Raw genomic sequence first — 25,221 nt, 5'->3', positions numbered from 1 at the left:
AGCCCAAAGTTGAAATGCTGGTATCTTCCAGCGGGGAAAGGAAAAGATTGAAAGTGGAGTGGTACCTGATGGCTTCAGGTGCCACCTGGTGGCAGATTGCAGTGAATGCTAGTCTAGAAGTTGAGAGAAAATAAAGATAGATTAGAAATGAAGATAAAGACTAACCTAACCCAAAATACATCCAAAATTACGGGGAGAATTAACCCAATAACTTAAAAATAAGTAAGATATTTAATTCTCAAATAAATCAATGTCATTCTATTAATAAAGACCAAATAATAATATAAAATGTCCCTGCCTGTATCGTTAGTCATGTTCACAGATGGAATCACAATAGGTAATAATAAATGTCCCAATTTATTAAATCTATTTATTGGACCAGATTTGGATTTTAATGATATTAGCAAAATGAATAGCAAATCTATTTAGATACCACTCTCAGTACTGAGTCAAATAGACAATAACATGCGGCGAATGTCAAATATCCAGGTTATGAAATGTACCAAGTTTAAGTTTATTGTCGGTATACAAAAATGCTGGAGAAACTCAGCGGGTGCAGCAGCATCTATGGAGTGAAGGAAATAGACGACGTTTCGGGCTGAAACCCTTTATTGTCATTTGTTTGAGTGAAGACTCAAACGCACAGAAAATAAATTAAACATAAATCTTACTTAAAATTCTGAAAGAAACAACATGCAAACAAAAACAAGACATTAACGGAAAAACATAATTGGGGGAAAAAAAGTCCATCATAGTGCGAGAGATGGGTTGTGGTGTTACATTATCAAAGCAGGGTATTTAGGGTTACAGTATTGTTCAAGAAGGAACTGCAGATGCTGGAAGATCGAAGGTACACAAAATTGCTGGAGAAACTCAGCGGGTGCAGCAGCATCTATGGAGCGAAGAAAATAGGCCTATTGAGTTTCTCCAGCAATTTTGTGTACCTTAGGGTTACAGTATGTCGGTTGGTTCAAGACCTGATGAAGTTGTGGGGAAGTAGCTGTTCCTGTATCTGCAGGTTTAGTTTAGTTTAGTTTAGAGTAGAGATACTGCGTGGAAACAGGCCCGTCGGCCCACTGAGTCCACAACGATCAGCGATCCCCATATATTAACACTACTATACACACACTAGGGTCAATTTACATTTATACCTGATACTATTTATATCTGAACCTGTTGGTGTTGGACTCCAGGCCTCTGTACCTCTTGCCTGATGGCAGCAGCGAGATAGAGGACATGGTGGGGATTCTTTATGATTGATGCTGCCTTCTTGACATAGCGCCACAAGTAGATGCTTTCGATCGCAGGGAGGCCTGTGCCTACGATGCACAGGGCTGAGTCCATCGCTCTCTGCAGCCTCTTGCTTTTCTGTGCATTGGTGAATTGCTGTACCGGGCCATGATGCAACCATTCAGGATACTTTCTACAATACATGTGCAAAAGTTTGTAACAGTTTTCAGAGATATATTAAATCTCTTTAAACTTGTAAAAAAGTAGAGGCTCTGGAAGCATCGGAGATGTTAGCACGCAGCAATTGGAAGCTGCTAACTCTCTCCACCATAGACCCACCAATAAAGACTGGTGTGTGGTCTTCCACCCTTTCCGAAGTCAACAATCAGTGCTGCCATCAGCAAATTCATAGATAGCATTGGAGCTATGCTTAGCCGCACATTCATGGTTGTGAAGAGATTAAAGCAGGGGGCTAAGCATGCAGCCCTGAGATGTAAAAAAAGACACAAAGTGCTGGAGTAACTCTTTGGGTCAAGCAACATCCTTGGAGAACATGGATAGTCGACGTTTCGGGTTGTAATACATCTTCAGACTGAAGAAGCGTCCTGACCCGAAACGTCACCTATCCATGTTATCCAGGGATGTTGCTTGACCCGATGAGTTACTCCAGCACTATGTGTCTTTTTTTAGTAAACCAGCAGCTGCAGTTCCTGGTTTCTACATCTAGCCTTGATGTGTTGATGGTCAATGGAGAGGAGATGTTGTTACCAATCGGCACTGACTGAGGCCCAGATCTGGGAGCTTGGTGATGCGCTTGGAGGGGCCATCTCTGTTAGACGCCAGGCTGTAGTCACTGAACAGCAGCCCGACATCTGCTTTCCAGATGGTCCAGAGCACAGTGGTGAGCCAGCGAGACAGCACCCGCTGTTGTCCAGATGTGGGGATTGCCAAATTGAAGTGGATCCGGGCCACTTCCGAAACACAGCTGACTCGGCCTGCAACCAACCTCTCGAAGAAATTCATTACGATGAATGTTGTACAATTATTTGCAACTCATATCGGAGGCCGTCTGTTGTGATTTGGTTGATTGAATAGAGTTTCTCTAGCTGTAATAACACAGAATGATTTCTATACGTGTTAGTGATAAGTGTATAAATAGATCAACCACTGTAGATTAGAAAGATATGTTGAAAGATTTTTAGAAAAGTAAACCTCGGTATTTTCATGTTTAAGAAGGAACTGCAGTCTGCAGATGTTGGAAAAATCGAAAGTAGACAAAAAATACTGGAGAAACTCAGCGGGTGAGGCAGCATCTATGGAGAAGTCATAGATGCTGCCTCACCCGCTGAGTTTCTACAGCATTTTTTGTCTGCTAGGTATTTTCATAACCACTTGGTTTCCCTTAACGATGGGAACTGCTGGCTCTTAAAGGTTTGAATATTCCTGTTTTCAAAGATATTATGCAGGACAGTGAGCTTCAAAGATTTTCCTTCTTTATACAGGTAGTTGATAAGTTATCACTTGTGGATGGTGCCAGGAACATATTATTCCATGACCATCTGTGACATGAGTCTTTATTGTGAATGAGGAGCACATCACACATGCCCATTTGGGATCCATGTTAGATAATTTCCTGCACAAGAGACTCGGTGTTAAAAAATTGTCTTTGCAAATAAACTAGTTAATATAATAAAAAAAATAATTTCATAGCACCACAGGTTATGGTACTCAACTAGCAATCCAAAGTCTTGGACCTACAATCTGAAGACACCAGTTTGTATCCCACCAAAGTACTGGCAAATTTATCTTCAGCTTATTAAGCCGTTCTATTTTCAGGGCCTTTCAACAACAGGTGAATTGAGAAATCGAGGTGGTTCTGATTGAGGAGACAGGAAAGCAATTCTTTTCAGCACAATTAAGAGATTACCCCTGTAATTTTTGACCAACATTTTGTCGAACAGTACAGTACGATGGTGCCCTATATCGCCAGAGTCCTGGGTTCAATCCTGACTAAGGGTGCTGTCGGTACGGAGTTTGTACATTCTTCCGTGACCCTCGTGGGTTTTCTCTGGGTGCTCCAGCCCCCTCCCACATTCCAAAGACGCACAGGTTTGAAGTCTAATTGGCTTCGGTAAAAGTGTGTGTGTGTGTGTGTGTGTCTGTTAGTGTATGGAGTGATCACTGGTTGGTGCAGACTTGATGGGCCAAAGGGCCTGTTTCCGCGCTGTATCTCTAAACACAGGAACGGGCCTCATGGCCCACAATATTTGTGCCGAACAACCTGTTAGAATATCCTTTGTACACGACACTGGGAATGCTTTATATGTTGGAATGAATCACAGGGCAACCCATGAACTAAGCTGTAAACAGTGTATACCTTTAACTTTTCCTGATGAATAGGAGATGTCAGGTGGTGGATGCATCTTTTCAGACTCAGAGTCGTGCAGTTCATCGGAATCCTCCTCATTTTCGGAACCCTCAGAATCCTGATTGTCTCCACCTTCATCAGCTTCGTTTGGATCTTTCCTTCTTTGGACAAAGACGCCATCGAGTTGCTGCAGGGCAGGGAGAGTTTGTATCATCTGCTCCCTGTAAAATATGGGCAATCATTGATGAAGGCTCGATCATCAGCCCCCATCAACAATGGGAAATGTCATCTGACATTGTGGATGGAGCATGTACACCAACAGTTCCTCTATCACACAGGGGGGTAGGTGGGGGTAGGAACGTGACAAGATCGTTGTATTGATTGCTCATTTCAAACAGGGACAGATTTTTTGTTTGGAAATCTTAAGGGGTTGGACAGGCTAGATGCAGGAAGATGTTCCCGATGTTAGGGAAGTCCAGGACAAGGGGTCACAGCTTAAGGATAAAGGGGAAATCCTTTAAAACCGAGATGAGAAGAACTTTTTTCACACAGAGAGTGGTGAATCTCTGGAATTCTCTGCCACAGAGGGTAGTTGAGGCCAGTTCATTTGCTATATTTAAGAGGGAGTTAGATGTGGCCCTTGTGGCTAAGGGGATCAGGGGGTATGGAGAGAAGGCAGGTACGCGATACTGAGTTGGATGATCAGCCATGATCATATTGAATGGCGGTGCAGGCTCGAAGGGCCGAATGGCCTACTCCTGCACCTAATTTCTATGTTTCTAAATCTGTGGGAAATTGGGAAGGGTGCTCTGCCACATGAGTGTTGTTAAAATGAAACTCTTTGTGACAAGTCTGAAGCAATCCAGGCTGTAGTAAGACCTGGAAAACATTCAGGCATGGCTGGGTTTGGCTGGGTATGTAGCAGGTCACATTTATGCCACGCGGATACCAGGCTGTGACCATTTCGAACACAGGAGAGTTTAACCACGCCCTCTAAACATGCAATGACATGACTATCACCAAATCCCCATCATCAATATCTCAGGAGTCATTATTGACCACAAATTTAAAGAAACCAGCCATATAAGTACCAGGGTTACCACATGCTGGGTATCCAGTGGTTCACCTCCTGATTCCTTTTTACCATCTTAAAGATATATGGCATAGAATACCTTCCAGTGGCACAGAGGTAGAGATGCTGCCTTACAGTGCCAGAGATCTAGGTTCGATCCCAACTACGGATGCTGTCTGTATGGAGTTTGTACGTTCTCCCCGTGACATGCGTAGGTTTTCCCCAGGAGCTCCGGTTTCCTCCCGCACTCCAAAGATGTACTGGTTTGTATGTTCATTGACTTGGTAAAATTGTACATTGTCCCTAGTTTGTGGATGAACGTTGGCTGGCGTGGACTCGGTGGGCTGAAGGGCCTGTTTCCGCGCTGTATCTAAAATCTAAACTAAACTAATTGCCCAGATGAATAGCTCCACAAACATTGAAGAAGCTCAACACCATTCAGGATGAAGCAACCCCCTCCACAGGCATCCTATCCAATGCCTTAAACATTTATAGCCTTTGTTGCTTGAGTTACGTCCCATCTAAACCTAATCACTGAGGTTATTTGCTGTGACTTAAGGTCATAGAGCCATGCAGCCGGGAAACATATACTTTTGCCCGATACATCCATGCCGACCAAGATTCTCCATCTAAACTAGTCACATTTTCCAGCTTTCGGTCCATAACCCTCCAACCTTTCATATCTATGTATCTGCCCATGTATCTTTTTTTAATGTTTTATATAACCTACCTCAACTACCTCCCCATGGAAGCTCATCCCATACGCCCACCACTCTCTGAGCGATTCGCAGCAGTGCAAGTAGGTGGCGCAGCTAGTAGAGCCACTGCCTCACAGCACCACAGAACTAGTTTCAATCACGTGCTGTCTGTGTGGAGTTTGCACGTTCACCACAGCCTGGGTTTGTCCCTACATCCCAATTGATAAATAGTACTGATGAGTAGGGGAGCGGTAGAATGTTGGAGGGGAAGGGGTATTGTAGAAATTGTAAGGATTTTATTTTTTTTTTTTTTATGGGATTAATGTAGGATTAGTGCAAATGGGTGGGGTGGAAGATTGCAACCTTCACGTGGTCCGCCCTGTTTCGACTAATGTAATCAACTCGACGTGAACAAACGGAAGATCAAATAGAACAAGTTGTCCAACAACTTTAGGTTGTGCACGCCACATGAAAGAAGGAGTGCAAATGGGTGGCTGATGTTGGCACAAATGTGAAGGTCCATAGGATCTGTTCCTGTTGAATATCTCTCTATGACATGAGCTGATGTATCACCCACCAACGCCAGGGCGGGTGGGGTAGGCAATAAATCATCAGTAATGCTGACAAGCTATTAAAACAATTAAAAACGCCCCTTCTAATTCAGACAGAGTCAACAAGCTATGCAATCATCTTGCAACCTCCATCTTCTTTCCCTTCAGGGTAGACATCAACTATTCACTGTTTCATATCCCTTGATGCCCCCCCTCAAAGTCTGGGCACGCAAGCTCTTGCGACAATGCACCAGAACGCTCACCTGTACTCGTCCTGTTTTGTACATCCATTGCCCGACATATTCAGAATTATAAGGCTCTCTGGAAATTCACCTTGGTGTAAAGACAAAATAAAACTCAATAATTAGGGTAGACATACTAACAATATCACTACTTTATATAATACTCTCTTTCTCTCTATTTCTGACTTTTCTTACTCTTTTTCTTTACTATTAAATTTAAAATAAGAAGTTGTACACAAAATGTAATATGTTATTCATCTTATATTATTGTACATTACTTCTAATAAAAATATTAAAAAAAATAATAATAATTAGGGTAGACACAAAATGCTGGTGTAACTCAGCGGGTCTCGACCCGAAACGTCACCCATTCCTTCTCTCCATAGATGCTGCCTCACCCGCTGTGTTACTCCAGCATTTTGTGTCTACCTTTGATTTTATCCAGCATCTGCAGTTCTTTCTTACACGTCAATAATTAGGGGTTTGGAAGCTTTGTCCGAACATTTACTGCAGATAACAATGTACATAATTCACCCTATTCTCCCCAATCACTTCCCATCTCCCAGGCCTGATTCATGGTCACATACTTTTCTCAACCCATCCATTGGAAATGCTAAAGTCATCATTTCTTAATTTTGCTGCATTGACTGTCACTAGATAATTACAATGTCATTATATACTTGGCTAATGAAGTGAGCAATTTTTTAAAAGCTTTTCAGAATGATATTGAGATTAGATAATTAGTTTGAACTGAGGTTTTTTTTGCACAGTATAAAGATGGTACAACTCGGATGAAGTGAATACATGGTCCATAGGAAAGAGTTGGTTTACTGAGATTCATTAGCTCTGGGAATAAACCTTCGACAAATGTGGTGAATGAGAGATTGCGAGCTTTGAAAATGAAACCAGCCAGGTTCCTGAGGGATGCCATAATTTGGGGGTGGGGGTGTACATTGATAGTTCGTTGTGAGAATGATTCAACATGACGAAAGTTAGTGAGTGCGTCCAACAATATTCACACTCAGCACAAAATAGGTCAGGGCAGGGGCAGTTCCCCCCGCCACGGGTACCATGTAATCCTGTGCTACCTGCTCCATGGTCAGATAGTCGGCGACTAAACCGTCTCCCCCACCTGGTTTGCCAGGTGAGGAGGGGGCTGTGGACACCCAGCAGGACCAAAAACAAGACCTGTCAATGGGTGAATTATCTTTTAGCGAGCCAACAGCCATCCACACTTCAGTAGACGTTGCGATCGCCGTCGTACATAGCATTGCAAGGAACAATGATAAACCACACACACACCAAAATCCTATACTTCCAGTGGCGGAAGTCCGCAAGAACTGGAGGACAGAGATGTGCGGTGCGTCCGTCACCATTCCCGTTGGAAACCGGCACCACTGCGTCGCTAATGTTTTCAAAGATGATGAATGAAGCACAAAATAGCCTGAATGATTGGAAACTCATCAGTTGTTTCCTGCACCACTAGCACTGCAGTTAGCCTCCCTGGCCACCAGCATCTTCCCACCACGTGAAATGCATCACGGAAACCAAGAGCTTTATGTACATGGAAACATCACCAGCTGCATGTTGCCCTCCAGTTTATTTACCATCCATGCTTGGAAAATACTACAATTCCTTCATTGCAGCTGGGCCCAAATCCTTAAACTATTTAATATAGACACAAAAAATTGGAGTAAAATTAAGCGGGTCAGGCAGCAGCTCTGTAAAAAAAGGAATAGGTGACATTTCGGTCAAGTCTGAAGAAGGGTCTCCACCCGAAACGAGACCTATTCCTTTTCTCCAGAAATGCCGTCTGACCCACTAAGTTACTCCAGCTTATATTTGTTTATCTTCGGTTGAAACCAGCATCTGCAGTTCCTTCCTGCACTCCCTTGAACTATCTCCCACGTAGCTTTTGAGATGCACTCACGTGGCTCTGGATAGCAGCTCAATACAGTCTTCTCAAGGGCATTGAGGGAAAGAACAATCAATTCTAGCCTTGGCTGCAATGCTTGGATACCAAAAACGGAATTAAAAAAAAGTCAATATAATGTTCAAACATTAAGTGGATAGCTCTTTCAAAGAGTTGGCATGTGTGTAAAGAACAAAATTGCCTTGTTTGGTACTTTATCATTCTATGATTATTAATCTATTCACTTTGGATATGAAAGATGTAAATGCTGCACTAAGAACACATCTTTTGAGCTCGTATATCCTCTCTGTACATAATTTAGAGGCTTCCAAAACATGAAGCTTAGAGGAAATTTGCATTCTCCTTTCAGTAACCTGATGCAAATCGACCTTGACAACTGTTTGGCACCAGAAGTTTACATTTATTCTTGCATGAGAGAGGCGCATAATATGAAAGACATATTTTTAAATGATGATATAAGTTACACTAAGTTAGCAGCTCACAGTTCGGGGGCACACATTCAAACACTAAAAGATAAATTCAAGGCCATTAAAGCTCATATATCCTCTCTAAAATATTGGCCACTGTGCTTCGAAAAAGATGTAGCTTACGTAAAGAAAAATTTGCATTCTCCTTTCAGTAACCTGATGCAAATCGACCTTGACAACTGTTTGGCACCAGAAGTTTACATTTATTCTTGCATGAGAGAGGCGCATAATATGAAAGACATATTTTTAAATGATGATATAAGTTACACTAAGTTAGCAGCTCATAGTTCGGGGGCACACATTCAAACACTAAAAGATAAATTCAAGGCCAATTAAAGGATGTTCTCCATAAAATATTGGCCACTGTGCTGGATCGACAAAGATGTAGAGATTAACGAAAACCCTGAAATCATTTGAACCAACAGAATGCCAAGATAAACTTTCTAAAATTGTCTGGGTTGCAGAATGAGCGTTATCAGTTACATTTATCCTATTGAGAGCAGTCCTAATCTACCATCTACCTCATTGGAGACCTCTGGACTATCTTTAATCAGACTTTACTGGACTTTATCTTGCAATCAACGTTATTCCTGTTATCCTGTAACTAGACACTGTGGACATGCTTGATTGTAATAATGTATAGTCTTTTCGCTGGCTGGATAGCATGCAACAAAAAAGCTTTTCACTGTACCTCAGTACATGTGACAAAAGACAACACCAAACTAAAACCTCTAGCTGGATCACAGGACTATTTTATACTCTATTGTGTGATTTGGGCAATGCTGGTAAACTCTAACTGCCCTTGAACTGAATGGCAGTGAAAGCCCAAGCATTTTAGACTAGAGCAGGAACATGTTCCGGTCAACCCAAGCCAGAACTGTTGAGTTTCGTCCATTCAGGTAATTGGTGAAGCAAATATATTTTTACAATAGACCAGTGATGTTCTGTCACTATTAGTGATTTTAAATTCTTAATTCTACACTTGTACTTATTCCAGCACTAGGAATTAAATACCGCCAGAGCATTATATAGATCCCCTGCCGAGAAGGATCTCGATCCGAAAGTCACCCATTCCTTCTCTCCAGAGATGCTGCCTGTCCCACTGAGTTACTCCAGCTTTTTGTGTCTATCTTCAATATCGTAATCACAATGCTATTACAGAATACTGCACTGTTTACGTTCGTTTGAAAACATGCCAATAGGTCCTTGGGGCGTGATAGGCAGTTTCATAGCAATTCAACATTATAATACAAATGAATAAATATATATCAGATCTCATGTTTGCTTTTTTCACATCTTCTTTAATCATTTTAATTACTATTTATGGCCCTTTAACTGTGGCATTCCTTTGGTAACTAATTCTTGCCTGGGAAAGGCAAATAAGCAGTAATGTATTAATGCCAGGGATTTTTACCCAAGCTTTATATGTAAAATCTTAACTTTGAAAGGACATTTACGATTGATTAGCATTCAAATAATTCAGGTACCATAAAGTTTTCAAGAGAGAATTAGATTTAGCTCTTAGGGCTAAATGAATCAAGGGATTTGGGGAAAAAAAGCAGGAAGAGGGTACAGGTACTAATTTTAGATTATCAGCAATGATCATATTGAATGGTAGCGTTTGCTCGAAGGGCCGAATGGCCTACTCCTCCACCTATTTTTCAATGTTTCTATGTTAAATTCAAAATTTTCTGTTTTGGCAGTTTTATGAAAATCCTACAATTGACTTGACATATCTTCTGGGAGAACAAAAGTATTTTATTTCTCTCTAACATTTATTTTTGATTGCTTTTTCTTTGCGTACTGGTGGACAAAATACTTTATACTTTCAGCAGGTAGACAAAAATGCCAGAGAAACTCAGCGGGTGAGGCAGCATCTATAGAGCGAAGGAAATATTAACTCCTCCCAAGCCAGTTGGTTACAGGTTGATGAAAACTCTCTATCATTCGCCGAAGATTTGCTGCCTCAATGCTCAAAACATGAAACAGCATAATTGACAGATTCCTTTTGAATGAGCCAGACGCTGGGATAATAATCTGCACTGAATCATGGCAATTTCATGTTTAATTCTATCCATGACTAGCAATTACTGTAACCAATTGTATTCATCACCATAGACATTAATGAGGGAACACTTTGCTTCCATTGACTTGATGTGGATCCAAATAGCTTCTAGAAATGAAATGACAGACCAAGTGGAGCAAGCAATTACGAGAAATATCTACTTTAAGCTGTGAAATCATGACTAAAGCAAACTAACCTGGATCCACTTGTTCAATCTGATTATTTGAGAGGTCTAAGAATCCCAATTTCTGTAAGCATTTAAGATTTTCCACCTTCTGGATTCTGTTGCCAGCCAGGGTCAAAAATCTGTAAAGCCAAGTTAAATTGCTTAATACTTCTCTCTTCCTGTCAGATCCCAATGCATTTTTTATGGACTCCCTCTCAATAGAGCTTTTGAACTAGATATTAATAGCACTGCACAGTGCAAGAACCTTCACCCTGAACCAGTAGGCATCGCTACACTGGGCAATTATAAAGAATGAGCAATGGCCCTTAAAACTGGTGATTGTAGACTCAAAGAGCTAAATCACCCTCCCCCATCAGTAATGACTCCATGCAGAACAAACATTAATCTTTGCACTGAATGATTGGTGACTTCCTCAGTTAGTAAAGACAATCCAAGTTCAAGGAGGATCAATGGTGAGTGGTGCCAATGAGAAGGAGTGAAACAGCTTGAAGCATCTGCGCAGTGAGTGAGTGAGTGAGTGAGTGAGTGAGTGAGTGAGTGAGTGAGTGAGTGAGTGAGTGAGTGAGTGAGTGAGTGACTCAGAACAAGTATGTCACTGGTGACAAAACCCATAAACAATGAATCTTACTATCACATTAAAGTCACTTACCTTAAATTTTGAAGTGATTCTAAATGTTCTATCTTCGTAATTTGATTCTGCAGTAGAATAGAAAAAACGGAAAGAGTGACTGAATAACTGATATAAAATTCCAGTTAAAGGCTCACCTGTTTCAAGGTGGAATGATGTCTGGTACTGCCAGTCAAACTGTCTACAATCTTATTCACATGAGGAGTTACAGATAAAACATAACCTGTTTAAAGCTTCAGATTAAAGCTGGCCCATTATATATTTTCAGCATTTCAATTTACATAGCTGGAATCTGAAGTAAATTTGATTGGATTGTGAGGAAATGAGGACTTTTAGCTCATAAATATTAACACTTAAACAAATGAATGTAGTACATTTTTGAAATTCAATAAACGTTTGTCATAAAAGTTTCCACATTTCTATTTGCTTTGTTAATTAATAAAGACATATAGATGACAGATAAAGTGTGTCACATCTTCAGCAAATATAAGCCTGGATTTCATTCTGATTCCTGCACTATTTGTCCCATTTCATACCCCCTGCATAATTGACTGCATCACCATACATCAGTTTGCTTATTCAACATTACTAGCTCACCATCCCACCACTGCTACTTCTCTGGTTGAAACCAACCAACACTACACAATCCGCAAACAAATGTGGACAGTTACAAAGACAGACACAAAAAGCTGGAGTATCACCAAGGACCCACACCATCCTGGGGGATGCGACTTTTTCTTCGGTCGTATTCCCCATCCCCGTCTCCGTCTGCGCCGAGGCCTAATGGCGGAGCTGGCGGCATCGGAGCTGTAGCAGCGGCAGCAGCGGCGGAGACCCGACTCGGTCCTGGAGCTGTGGCGGAGGCAGCGACCACCCGCAGAGTTTGAGCCGTCGCCTCGGCGCAGAGGGAGAACAAAGAGGGAAGAGACAGAGACTTTAAGATTTTGCCTTCCACCACAGTGAGGAGGTGTTTGGTGAACTCACTGTGGTGGATGTTAAATTTGTGTTGATTGTGTGTTTTTGTCATTTTTTAAATTATATGTATGACTGCAGGGAAACAAAATTTCGTTCAGACCGAAAGGTCTGAATGACAATAAATGAATCTAATCTAATCTAATCTAATCTAATCTAATCTGGCCACTCACTCATCTCCACGCTACCTTCAGGTAGAAGGTACAGGAGCCTGAAGACTGCAACGTCCAGGTTCAGGAATAGCTGCTTCCCCACAGCCATCAGGCTATTAAACTCAACCCAAACAAAACTCTGAGCATTAATAGCCCATTATCTGTTTATTTGCACTTTATCTGTTTATTTATTCATGTGTGTATGTATTTATATAATGGTATATGGATCTGTTCTGTAGTCATGCCTACTATATTCTAATGTGCTGAAGCAAAGCAAGAATTTCATTGTCTTATCTGGGACACATGACAATACACTCTCTTGAATCTTGAGTAACTCAGTGGGGTCAGGCAGCATCTCTGGAGAAAAATGGACAGGTGACATTTCAGGTCAGGACCCTTCTTCAGATTGGAGATTTATAATCTGTAAGGTTTAATTTTCCAGTCGATGCTTTACCCAAAGAGCCACCTCAAAAGACACCTGGCCGTCTAAACCAATCAACTCAGTGAAACCACCAGCGGGGAAGGAATTACCTGTTGGAGGTAAAGACTGCTGGTATTTTCCAAGTGCTCAAAATTTCCAAGGACGTTGATATTCTCACGGTCCAACCGAACAGTCATCAGGTTTGTCAGAGCTTCTTTTCTGGATGGAAAATGGGGACTTTTAGTTTAACTTCAAACAACAGACAGCATCTCTGGAGAAAATGGATAGGTGATGTTTCGGGTCGTGACCCTTCCTCAGGCTGGAAATTTATAAAGTGTAGGAAGGAACTGCAGATGCCGGTTTAAACCGAAGATAGACACAAAATGCTGGAGTAACTCAGTGGGTCAGGCAGCATCTCTGGAGAGAAGGAATGGGTGATGTTGTGGGTCGAGACCCTTCTTCTCTTCATTTAGGTCAATGAAGAAAAATCTGAGTATTACTTTGTATACCTAGGGACAGATTTATTTGTCACAGTACCTGTAGTTAGAAATTAGGTCACTAATAAGAATAGCCACCAGATGGAGTCTTTACATTCATATTAACAATCCAAATTGAAGTACAGGTATTTTCAAATTGAAAGAAGCAAATCTAAGGGAGAAGTAACTGGAAGTGGGGGGTTGCTAGACTGATGATAATCTTGATGCTGCAAACACATTGAATGGAAGGTAAATCAGTATTCTGTAAATTTAAAAACATCGCTCGTTAATATGGGTAAAATAAGTCCTATATCAATTTATATTAATGCAAAATACAATCTATAATAGGAAATTAAAACATTGTTATAACAAAATTCTGTGAAGTATTTCTAACCTCATTTAGTAGTAATTTCTGTAATCTGATCCTGCATAGATTTCATTTCAAAATAACAATAATACTTTTCTGAAATAATTTTTATATAAATGTATGTGGTTTGTCTTCAAATTGTCAGAGAATCCCAAAGATGTGTGGGTTTGTAGGTCTGTGTAAAATTGCCCTTACACACGTAGGGAGTGGATAAGAAAGTGGAATAACATAGAACTAGTGTGAACAGGTGATCAATGGTCAGTGTGGACCCGGTGGGCCGAATGGCCTGTTCCATGGTGTATCACCGGTGAATTTAGAAAAAAAACCTCCCTCAATCTCAGAAATACCTAAACACTTGAGAACAAAGTGAAGAACTTTTGTGACGTAGTGATTGTTGCAATGTAGGGCCTGTTGTTTCATGGCTCATATACATCACTGGTAAGTATTTATTTCCCATACGAATTTGGGCGTAGACCGACTGACGGGCTAGGCCAGTGACGTGCGCAATTAAGGCAAGGACACTAACAGGTATGGTGACATAGAGATGTCAGACCAGGGAAGGATGGCAAATTTATTTAAATAAATACAGATTGTGACCAGATAGATTTTAACAACATGCACAGCTTCTTAGTGATTTTAATCCTTATATCAGGTTCGTTCCAGAATTATTATTAATTTATTTGAATTTTAACTCCACGACTATTTTCGTGGGAATTAAAGTTCTTTCTCTTTAATCATTAACACTGTTATCCAGATTATTACTTCAGTATTTTGCCACAATGTTACTGGATGCATCTGTGAATAGAAAGAGACCCACATAGACGAGACCATGATCACTTTGAATGGCGGTGCTGGCTCGAAGGGCCGAATGGCCTACTCCTGCGCCTATTGTCTATTGAGACAATTACCAGGATTTTTTATTTGATTCACATTAGCTATGGGATAAATATTGACTGGAATGGGGATGAGAAATGTAAGTACTGACATGAGGTGTTCTACATCCACCTTTGACTGAGGTCAGACAAAGTTCCTGTTTGATGTCTCATCCCCAAGACTTCTCCTTCGAAGAACACTCCCTCAGTAATGCATTGGACTTTTAAGTTTGCAAGGCAACTATCGTAGAAGGATCATTATCATCACCATTCAGCGCTAAAGTCACAGCTCTGTTTATTCTCAGTTCCTACTGTAGAACTGCTACTCACATATCTTCCAGTTTGTATTCCCCGGCACACAGAAGTAAATTTCTCTCAGCAATCAGCGACGTGGAAATCCCTACCATCTTCGTTGATTCAGGCGCGTGTTCTGAAATCAACATGAACACATCCTAGTTATTATGTTCCTAATTTATAGGAGCAGGATTAGGTCATTCGGAGCATCAAGTCTACTCCACCATTCAATCATGGCTGATCTGTCTTTCCCTTTCCACCCCATTCTCCTGCCTTCTCCCCATAACCCCTGATACCCATACTAATCAAAAATCTGTCAATCTGCGCCTTAAAAATACCCAATGACTTGGCCTCCACAGCTGTCTGTGGCAATGAAAACGACATCAAGTGCTGAAGTAACTTAGTAGGTCAGGCAGCATCCCAAAAAACGAATGTCTGAAGAAGGGTCCTGACCTGAAATATCGCCTTTCCATGTATTCCAGGGACGCTGCCTGTCCTGCTAAATTACTCCAGCACTTGATGTCTTTTTTTTTGTAAACCAGTTTCTACAATTCCTTGTTTCTACATAAAGAATGGCAAGTTTTGAATAGAACTGAAACATTTCTCTTTCAGTTGTGGAATAAAGATGTACAATTCAGGAAGTGTCCAGACAAATTGTTTCTGTCCACCTCTCCGCTTCACAGCTCAGTGGGGAAAACTAACCAGAAGTGTCTTCCAGCTGACACAAAGCAAGAAGGCACGGTGGCGCAACGGTAGAGTTGCTGCCTTACAGCACCAGAGACCTGGGTTCGATCCTGACTGTCTGTGGATTGGTTTTGTCCGGGTGTTCCGGTTTCCTCCCACACTCCAAAGACATGCAGGTTTGTAGGTTAATTGGTTTGGTAAAAATTGTAAATTGTCCCCAGTGTGTAGGATAGTGTTAGTGTACGGGGATCGCTGGTCGGCGCGGACTCGGTGGGGCGAAGGGTCTGTTTCCACGCTGTATCTTTAAAACAAAACAAAACTAAAAATAGAGATTCAGAAAATCATTCCTAACAGGTTTTTCAGTTAAAACTGGCATATCAACCTTTAGTGAAAAGACACCCACAATTTTACTCCAAATTCAAACTCTGTTACATTGAATATATTTGATAGGCTTATAATTTATATTCAGTACATATTTCATCTTTATGTTATTATTTTTGTTCCTCCAGTTATCCTCTCTCAACTCTCTGTGGTTTCTAGGTGACAAAGGGGTAAGATTCCATTCTGCTGCCATTCAACATTATCCAAATAACCATTCTTGATGTGGCAACCTCAGCTGGTAAATCATTTGCCAGCTTGACCCGTCCTTGCTTTACCTCCACCACGCCTATTATTCATGTAGAACCACCAAAGACAGTCAGAAGCAGAAGTCTGCCCAGGCCTTTAATGCATTTATACTGAGACAGTGTTAATATTTCATATGAGCGGCCCTCCTTGGACCTCTTTCTGTCTAAATACCCAAAAGCACTTTACAGCCAAAGATTCACTTAAGAACTGCATTTAAAAATGTATTATAAGAAATGTGGTGGCCTATTTTAATCTGGAAGTACTCCATTGTATATTCAAGTTCTAAGTTTGTACATGAGCACATGCATTAGGACCACTGGGCCGCTCAAGCCTGTACCTCCGTTTAATTATATTATATTTGACTTTTCATTGTTGACAAACCTCACATTTTCCAATCTCCCTGCAAATTATTCAGCCCTCTTGCTTGCCTGTCTCTGGTTTAAATGTACATCCGAAGATAGACACAAATGCTGGAGTAAATCAGCGGGACCAGCAGCATCTCTGGACAGAAGGAATGGGTGATGTTTCTGGTCGAGACCCTTCCTTAAAATATCAATTTTCAGACTCAGTCTGTCTGAAGAAGGGTCTCAACCCGAAATGTCACCCATTCCTTCTCGCCAGATATGCTGCCTATCCCACTGAGTTACTCCAGCAATTTGTGTCTATGTTCAGTTTAAACCAGCATCTACAGTTCCTTCCTACACATTAAATATATATCTGAGGAAGAGAGTTCCAAAAACTCATGACCCCTAGAGAGAAATCTGTCTTTTAAGACAGATGAGAATCATCTTATCTGTCTTAAATGAGCAACAACTTTTTTAAAAGGCAATCACTAGCTCTGGATTCTCATACAAGGAGAAATCCTCTTCAAATTCATAGATTCCAAACTGATCAGAATCTAAAGTTAAGTTCTTTCTCACTCTTTTAAGCTCTAATTTTCAAGTATTAGTCGACTAAGCCTGCTTTGAACAGCTTTCAATGTATTTCTATCTGTCTTTAAGCAATGACTCAAATATTATATGTACACAGTTTTCCAGATAAAATCTCACTAGTGTCCTTTATAACTGAGGCACGAGTCCCCTATTTAAAGTACCCAGCAATAAACAATAAAACACGAGGAGAACATGGATAGGTGACGTTTTGAGTCAGGACCCTTCTTTACACCAAGTCTATCCGTGTTTTCCAGAGATGCTGCCTGACCGGTTGAGTTACTCCAGGACTTTGTGCCCTCTTGTGTAAACCAGCGTCTGCAGTTCCTTGTTTCTACTGTCAGCTTTCTTAATTATTTGCTCTATCTCCATAATAGCTGATTGTAAAGCATGCCCCCAGGTATGCTGATCCCTCCATAACAGGGCTCTGTAATTGCTCAGCATTTCTATGGCAAACCTTTTAAATAACGTCTTCCAAAAATGAGCAATATCATATTTTTGGATTATAGTCCATTTGCACGATGTTTGTCAAAAACACTCAACCCACGTTTTCCCCTCTGTGGCCTCCTTATGTTTCCTGCATGCTGAGCATTTGATGGCTCTGGGTCTGTACTCGCTGGAGTTTAGAAGGATGAAGGGAGATCTCATTAAAACTTACCAAATAGTGAAAGACCTGGATAGAGTGAATGTGGAGAGGATGTTTCCACAACTGGGAGAGTCTAGGACCAGAGAGCACAGCCTCAGAATAAAAGGACATACCTTTAGAAAGTAGATCAGGGATGTGTCTGAAAATGTCCAAGAAATCCTGAAATGGGAGGGAGAGGAGCCTGAGGTTGTGGTACATATAGGTACCAACGACATGGGTACAAAAAGAGAAGAGGTCCTGAAAGAAGAATTTAGGGAGTTAGGTAGAGAGTTAAGGAGAAGGACTGCAAAGGTAACAATCTCAGGATTACTGCCTGTGCCACGCGACAGTGAGAGTAGGAATGGAGCGAGGTGGAGGTTAAATGAGTGGATGAGGGACTGGTGCAGTGGGTATGGATTCAAGTTTCTGGATCATTGGGACCTCTTTTGGGGAAGGTGCGACCTGTACAGAAAGGATGGGTTGCACTTGAACTCGAGGGGGACCAATATCCTGGCGGGGAGATTTGCAAAGGCTACTGGGGAGACTTTAAACTAGTATGGTTGGGGGGAGGGACTCAAATTGGGAAAGCTAGCAGTCCGTGTGTGAGGCAGGAGGCAGAGAATGGTAGCACTCTGACCCAAAATGTAGGGGAGAGAGAAGAAAAAGACAATAAACAGAGAATAAGAGAGGGTGGGTTTCTTAAATGTGTATATTTTAATGCTAGGAGCATTGTAAGAAAGGTGGATGAACTTAGAGCCTGGATTGACACCTGGAAGTATGATGTTATGGCGATCAGTGAAACATGGTTGCAGGAGGGCTGTGATTGGAAACTAAATATTCCAGGATTTCGTTGCTTCAGGTGTGATAGAATTGGAGGGGCAAGAGGTGGAGGTGTTGCATTGCTTATCAGGGAAGATATTACAGCAGTGCTTTGGCAGGATAGATTAGAGGGCTCGTCTAGGCAGGCTATTTGGGTGGAACTGAGAAATGGGAAAGGGGTAGCAACACTTATAGGGGTGTATTATAGACCGCCAAATGGGGAGCGAGAATTGGAAGAGCATATGTAAGGAGATTGCAGATATTAGTAGTAAGCACAAGGTAGTGATTGTGGGAGATTTCAATTTTCCACACATAGACTGGGAAACACATTCTGTAAATGGGCTGGATGGGTTGGAGTTTGTAAAATGTGTGCAGGATAGTTTTTTGCAGCAATACATAGAAGTACCTACTAGAGAAGGGGCGGTGCTGGACCTCCTGTTAGGAAATGAGACGGGTCAGGTGGCAAAGGTATGCGTTGGGGAACAGTTCGGGACCAGTGATCATAATACCATTAGTTTCAATATAATTATGGAGAGGGTCAGAACTGGACCTAGGGTTGAGATTTTTGATTGGAGAAAGGCTAACTTTGAGGTGCTTGAGGAGTATAAAGAATGTAAAAAGAATCTTAAGAAAGAAATTAGAAAAGCTAAAAGAAGATATGAGGTTGTAAGGTGAAAGTAAATCCAAAGGGTTTCCACAGCTATTTTAATAGCAAAAGGATAACGAGGGATACAATTGGTCCATTAGAGAGTCAGAGTGGACAGCTATCTGCAGAGCCAAAAGAGATGGGGGAGATATTGAACAATTTCTTTTCTTCGGTATTCACCAAGGAGAAGGATATTGAATTATGTGAGGTAAGGGGAACAAGTAGAGTAGCTATGGAAACTATGAGATTCAAAGAAGAGGAAGTACTGACACTTTTGAGAAATATAAAAGTGGATAAGTCTCCAGGTCCAGACAGGATATTCCCTAGGACATTGAGGGAAGTTAGTGTAGAAATAGCAGGGGCTATGACAGAAATATTTCAAATGTCATTAGAAACGGGAATAGTACCGGAGGATTGGCGTACTGCGCATGTTGTTCCATTGTTTAAAAAAGGGGTCTAAGAGTAAACCTAGCAATTATAGACCTGTTAGTTTGACGTCAGTGGTGGGCAAATTAATGGAAAGGATACTTAGAGATAATATATATAAGCATCTAGATAAACAGGGTCTGTTTAGGAACAGTCAACATGGATTTGTGCCTGGAAGATCATGTTTGACTAATCTTCTTGAATTTTTTGAAGAGGTTACTCGGGAAATTTATGAGGGTAAAGCAGTGGATGTTGTATATATGGACTTCAGTAAGGCCTTTGACAAGGTTCCTCACGGAAGGTTGGTTAAGAAGGTTCAATGGTTGGGTGGAGTAGCAAGATGGATTCAACAGTGGCTGAATGGGTGATGCCAGAGAGTAATGGTGGATGGTTGTTTGTCAGGTTGGAGGCCAGTGACTAGTGGGGTACCACAGGGATCTGTGTTGGGTCCACTGTTGTTTGTCATGTACATCAATGATTTGGATGATGGTGTGGTAAATTGGATTAGTAAGCATGCAGATGATACTAAGATAGGTGGGGTTGTGGATAATTAAGTAGATTTTCAAAGTCTACAGAGAGATTTATGCCAGTTGGAAGAGTGGGCTGAAAGATGGCAGATGTAGTTTAATGCTGATAAGTGTGAGGTGCTACATCTTGGCAGGACAAATCAAAATAGGACGTACATGGTAAATGGTAGGGAATTGAAGAATGCAGGTGAACAGAGGGATCTGGGAATAACTGTGCACAGTTCCCTGAAAGTGGAATCTCATGTACATAGGGTGGAAAAGAAAGTTTTTGGTGTGCTGGCCTTAATAAATCAGAGCATTGAGTATAGAAGTTGGGATGTAATGTTAAAATTGTACAAGGCATTGGTGAGGCCAATTCTGGAGTATGGTGTACAATTTTGGTCGCCTAATTATATGAAGGATTTCAACAAAATAGAGAGAGTACAGAGGAGATTTACTAGAATAATAATAATAATAATAAATTTTATTTGCGGGCGCCTTTCAAAGTCTCAAGGACACCTTACAGAAATTAACAAGAGAGAAAAAACATATAGTCGGAGTAAAATAAATAATAAGGACATCACCAATACACAAATTAAAGACAGAATGTGAAGAGAGAGCAGCGGCAGCTAAACCGCACCAGCGTCCACTCTCCCTTCCGACAGCCATCTTGGACACAAACTAACATATTCACATTACACAAAAAAAATCATCCCCCCACATTGGTTACCAGTGTGGGGGAAGGCACAATGTCCAGTCCCCATCCCCAGTTCTCCCAAAGTCAGGCCTATTGAGGCCTCCGCTATTGCCTCTATGGAGGCCCGATGTTCCTGGCTGTTCTGGCCGGGTGCTGTTGCCCCGGTGTCGGGAGAGTCCTTTCAGCGGCTGGGCCACCTGGAACGGCCGCTTCCTAACTGGGGACCGCGGCTTCCGAAACCGACAAGACCGCGCCGGTTTGGAGCTCCCAGGCTCCCGATGTTAAAGTCGGCGCCGCCCGCTCCGCTCCGCAGATCCGAAGCCCGGAGGTGTTGATCTCGGCGGTCACAGCTCACCGGAGCTCCAGCGCGTCGATTCAGCGCGGCGACCCAGGCAAGGCATCGCCCGCTCCGCTCCACGATAGCGCTCCAGCGCTGTGCCGCCACCGAAGCCGAGGTGCTGGGCGGTCCCCGCCAGGAAACGGCGCTCCAAGCCCGCTGGTAGGCCACGAGGACGGGTCGACGGGGCAGCCCGGAGAAAAAGCTGCCTCACCGACCAGGTAGGGACCTAGAAATAATGTTACCCCCTTCCCCCCACATTAAAAAGTCTATCTCTCCCACAAACAAGGCACAGGACTCACTAAAAAACTGCAAAAAAAAGTGAATTAAACGGACGGCTGCTGGTTAGCAGCCGTTCCCCAAGATGGCTCCTCCTCCATATTCGGAGGAGGAATGTTGCCTGGGTTTCAGCAACTAAGTTACAGAGAATGGTTGAACATGTTAGGGCTTTATTCTTTGGAGCGCAGAAGGTTAAGGGGGGACTTGATGGAGGTCTTTAAAATGATGAGAGGGACAGACAGAGTTGACGTGGATAAGCTTTTCCCACTGAGAGTAGGGAAGATTCAAACAAGGGGACATGACTTGAGAATTAAGCGACAGAAGTTTAGGGGTAACATGAGGGGGAATTTCTTTACTCAGAGAGTGGTGGCTGTGTGGAATGAACTTCCAGTGAAGGTGGTGGAGGCAGGTTCGTTTTTATCATTTAAAAATAAATTGGATAGTTATATGGACGGGAAAGGAATGGAGGGTTATGGTCTGAGCGCAGGTATATGGGACTTGGGGAGAATACGTGTTCGGCACGGACTAGAAGGGTCGAGATGGCCTGTTTCCGTGCTGTAAATTGTTATATGGTTATATTGTTATTAGATGAGGAGGAATTCCTTTGGCCAGTGGGTGGTGAATCTATGAAATTTGTCGCCACAAACAGCTGGAGGCCAAGTCAGTGGGTATTTTAAAGTGGAGATTGATAGTTTCTTGATTAGTAAGGGTGTCAAAAGTTATGGGGAGAAGGCAGGAGAATGGGGTTGAGAGGGAAAGATGGATCAACCAAGATTGAATGGCAGAGTACATTCGATGGACCAAATGGCCTAATTCAGCTCCAATGACATGAATCTCCCTCTTTAGTTTATATCATCAGCCTATTTGGCAACCATACCATGAATGTCTTCATTCAAGTTATTTACACAAAAACTCTAATAATCCAACCCTTTCTGGACTTTGATGACGACGTCGGGCAGATTATCCAGACGATTGGATGTTACTCCTAATAAGTGCCCCACCAGACATTTGTTTCTCTTTGTCACTTGTTACAAAGTAGAATCACAATTTTATTTCATTGAAACCAGAGCGTTTAAACTAAAGGGAGTAAAAAATGAGAGCCATGAGGTGTGTTTGTGTGTGTGTCAGTTTGTCAAGGAAACAGAAAGGTCCAGGAGCCCCTGGCCCTGGCTCCAGCCAGAAACCTACTCACCTTCCTGACTCCCAGAGTGGAGGGCCCAGACTCGGCTACACACTGGCCATGTCTATAGGACCCTGACCCCGGTCTACTGTCCCCTGGCTTGGCTCTATAGACCAGGGGTCTATTGCTCCCATACCCGCGTCTATGACCTCCTGACCTACGTCTATGACCCCCCTGACCCGGGTCTATGACCCCCTGACCTGCTTCTATGACCCCCTGACCTGCTTCTATGACCCCCTGACCTGAGCCTATGACCCCCTGACCCGGGTCTATCCATCCCCCTCGACTGGAGTCTGACACCCTGTCCTGTGTCTGTGACCGCTTGACCCGGGTCTATGCCCCCCTTGACCCTAGTCTATGACCCCTTGACCGCCTGACCCGGGTCTATGACCCCTTGACCCGGGTCTATGACCCCTTGACCCGGGTGTATGACCCCTCTGACCCGGGCCTATGACCCCCTGACCCGGGTGTATGACCCCTGGCCCGGGTCTATTCCCCCCTTGACCCTAGTCTATGACCCCTTGACCTGGGCCTATGACCCCTGACCCGGGCCTATGATCCTTTGACCCTAGTCTATGATCCCTTGACCCGGGCCTATGACCCCCTGACCCGGGCCTATGACCCTTTTATCGGGTTCTATGACCCCCTTGACCCGAGTTTATTGCCTACTGTACTGATGAGCTGCGGGGGGTGGGGGGGGGAGCAGCGATCAACCGGCCGTGGTGCGGCCCTCTCTCCAGGCGGCGGATCCACCGCCCCCACCTCCAGGCCTCTACCTACCCCGCCGAAGGTCGCGCTCCTGCTGCGGGCCGCTGTCCGCCGGCTCCAGGCCGCTCTCCGGGGGATTTTTCCCCGCCGACCCCGGGCCGCTCCGCGCCATCTCCAGGCCGCTGTCCGCCCACTCCGCGTCCCGTTGCCCCGGCAACCGCCCTACTGCCGCCAACGAGTTCCCAGCATGTCCAAGAGCAGCCCCACCTCGTACACTCCGGCATCCACCGCCCCCTAGCGGCCGGGAGGACCATCGCCCCCAAACCCAATGCACTCAGCTGATGGACCTCTTTCACCAGCAAGGAACTGTAGATGCTGGTTGCCACCAAAGATAGACACAAAATAGACTCAGAAACCCCAACATTCTTTCCAGGAGAGGCAGCTGCTCACTTGCACCTCCTCCAACCTCATCTACTGTCTCCGCTGTTCCAGGTGTGGACTCATAGAAAATAGGTGCAGGAGTAGAGGCCATTCAGCCCTTCGAGCCTGCACCGCCATTCAATATGATCATGGCTGATCACCCAACTCAGTATCCCGTACCTGCCTTCTCTCCATACCCCCTGATCCCTTTAGCCACAAGGGCCACATCTAACTCCCTCTTAAATATAGCCAATGAACTGTGTGGCCTCAACTACCTTCTGTGGCAGAGAATTCCACAGATTCACCACTCTCTGTGTAAAAAATGATTTTCTCATCTCGGTCCTAAAAGTCTTCCCCTTTATCCTTAAATTGTGACCCCTAGTTCTGGACTGTGACCCCTAGTTCTGTGACTCCTATATATGCGAGATAGACATAAATTGTTGGAGTAACTCAGCGGGACAGGCAGCATCTCTGGAGAGAAGGAATGGGTGACGTTTCAGGTCGAAACGCTTCTTCAGACTGAAGGTGGCCAATCGCAGGCTCAGCGATCATTCTGCTGAAAACCTACGCTCAGTCCGCCTAAACCTACCTGGTTTCCCAGTTGCTAAACACTTTAACTCCACCCTCCCATTTCCATACTGACGTTTCTGCCATGGGCTTCCATTGTAGATATTACTCTTTATTTAAGCTGCTACATTTCTGACACCTTGAAATTCATTTATCAAGTCCCAAGTCCCCATAGTCCTTCCTGCAATTTTCACTTTGCAAGACTTCATTGGCACAAACTACTTCATCAGCTTTGGACTTCAAGCTTCAGAGATACAGTGCAGAAACAGGCCTGTCAGCCCACCGAGTCTGTGCCGACCAGCAATCCCCACCCACTAACACTCTCCTACCGTAAAATTTATAATTTTACTGAAGCCAATGAACCTACAAACCTGTTCGTCTTTATGGGAAGAAACCAGAGCACCCAGAAAAACCCCACGAGGTCACGGGGAGAACGTACAAACTCCAGACAGACAGCAACCGTAGTCAAGATTGAACCCGGGTCTCTAGCATTGTGAAGCAGTAATTCTACCACTGCGCCACCATGCCGCCCCTGATCAAGAGCAATAAAACTGATAGGTTTATAGCAAATAGAATTGGGTAGGAACACTTTCTGTCAGAGAAGACTGAGGCACAACCCAATAGCTGTCCTTTAAGATTTCCAATGGCACAGAAACCTTTACCATACAGGATAGAGACCGGATTGGGGATTCATAGATAAAACAATAACAAATTAATCCAATGCAATTTTAACATGTTTCTCCTCTGTAGTGGGGTGAATCTATGGCACTAGGTAC

General features: G+C 43.1%; 1 protein-coding gene across 1 annotated transcript in view; it reads right to left on the bottom strand.

Annotated features, from left to right (window-relative positions):
* The window catches only part of LOC129710166 (leucine-rich repeat-containing protein 46-like), a 28,332-nt gene extending 4,622 nt beyond the window's left edge, over window positions 1-23,710 (bottom strand). The window contains exons 1-7 of the mRNA XM_055656946.1: window positions 23,531-23,710; window positions 15,032-15,131; window positions 13,097-13,205; window positions 11,463-11,509; window positions 10,823-10,932; window positions 6,183-6,252; window positions 3,608-3,819 (exon numbers count right to left, since the gene is read on the bottom strand). Coding sequence (XP_055512921.1) covers window positions 3,608-3,819; window positions 6,183-6,252; window positions 10,823-10,932; window positions 11,463-11,509; window positions 13,097-13,205; window positions 15,032-15,131; window positions 23,531-23,630 — 748 coding nt within the window. The 5' untranslated portion in view covers window positions 23,631-23,710. The remainder of the gene's footprint in view (window positions 1-3,607; window positions 3,820-6,182; window positions 6,253-10,822; window positions 10,933-11,462; window positions 11,510-13,096; window positions 13,206-15,031; window positions 15,132-23,530) is intronic.
* Window positions 23,711-25,221: the final 1,511 nt, after the last annotated feature.

This window comes from Leucoraja erinacea, chromosome 27 (genome assembly GCF_028641065.1).
Source record: "Leucoraja erinacea ecotype New England chromosome 27, Leri_hhj_1, whole genome shotgun sequence".
NCBI lineage: Eukaryota > Metazoa > Chordata > Chondrichthyes > Rajiformes > Rajidae > Leucoraja > Leucoraja erinaceus.
This window is presented reverse-complemented; position numbering and strand designations above follow the sequence as displayed.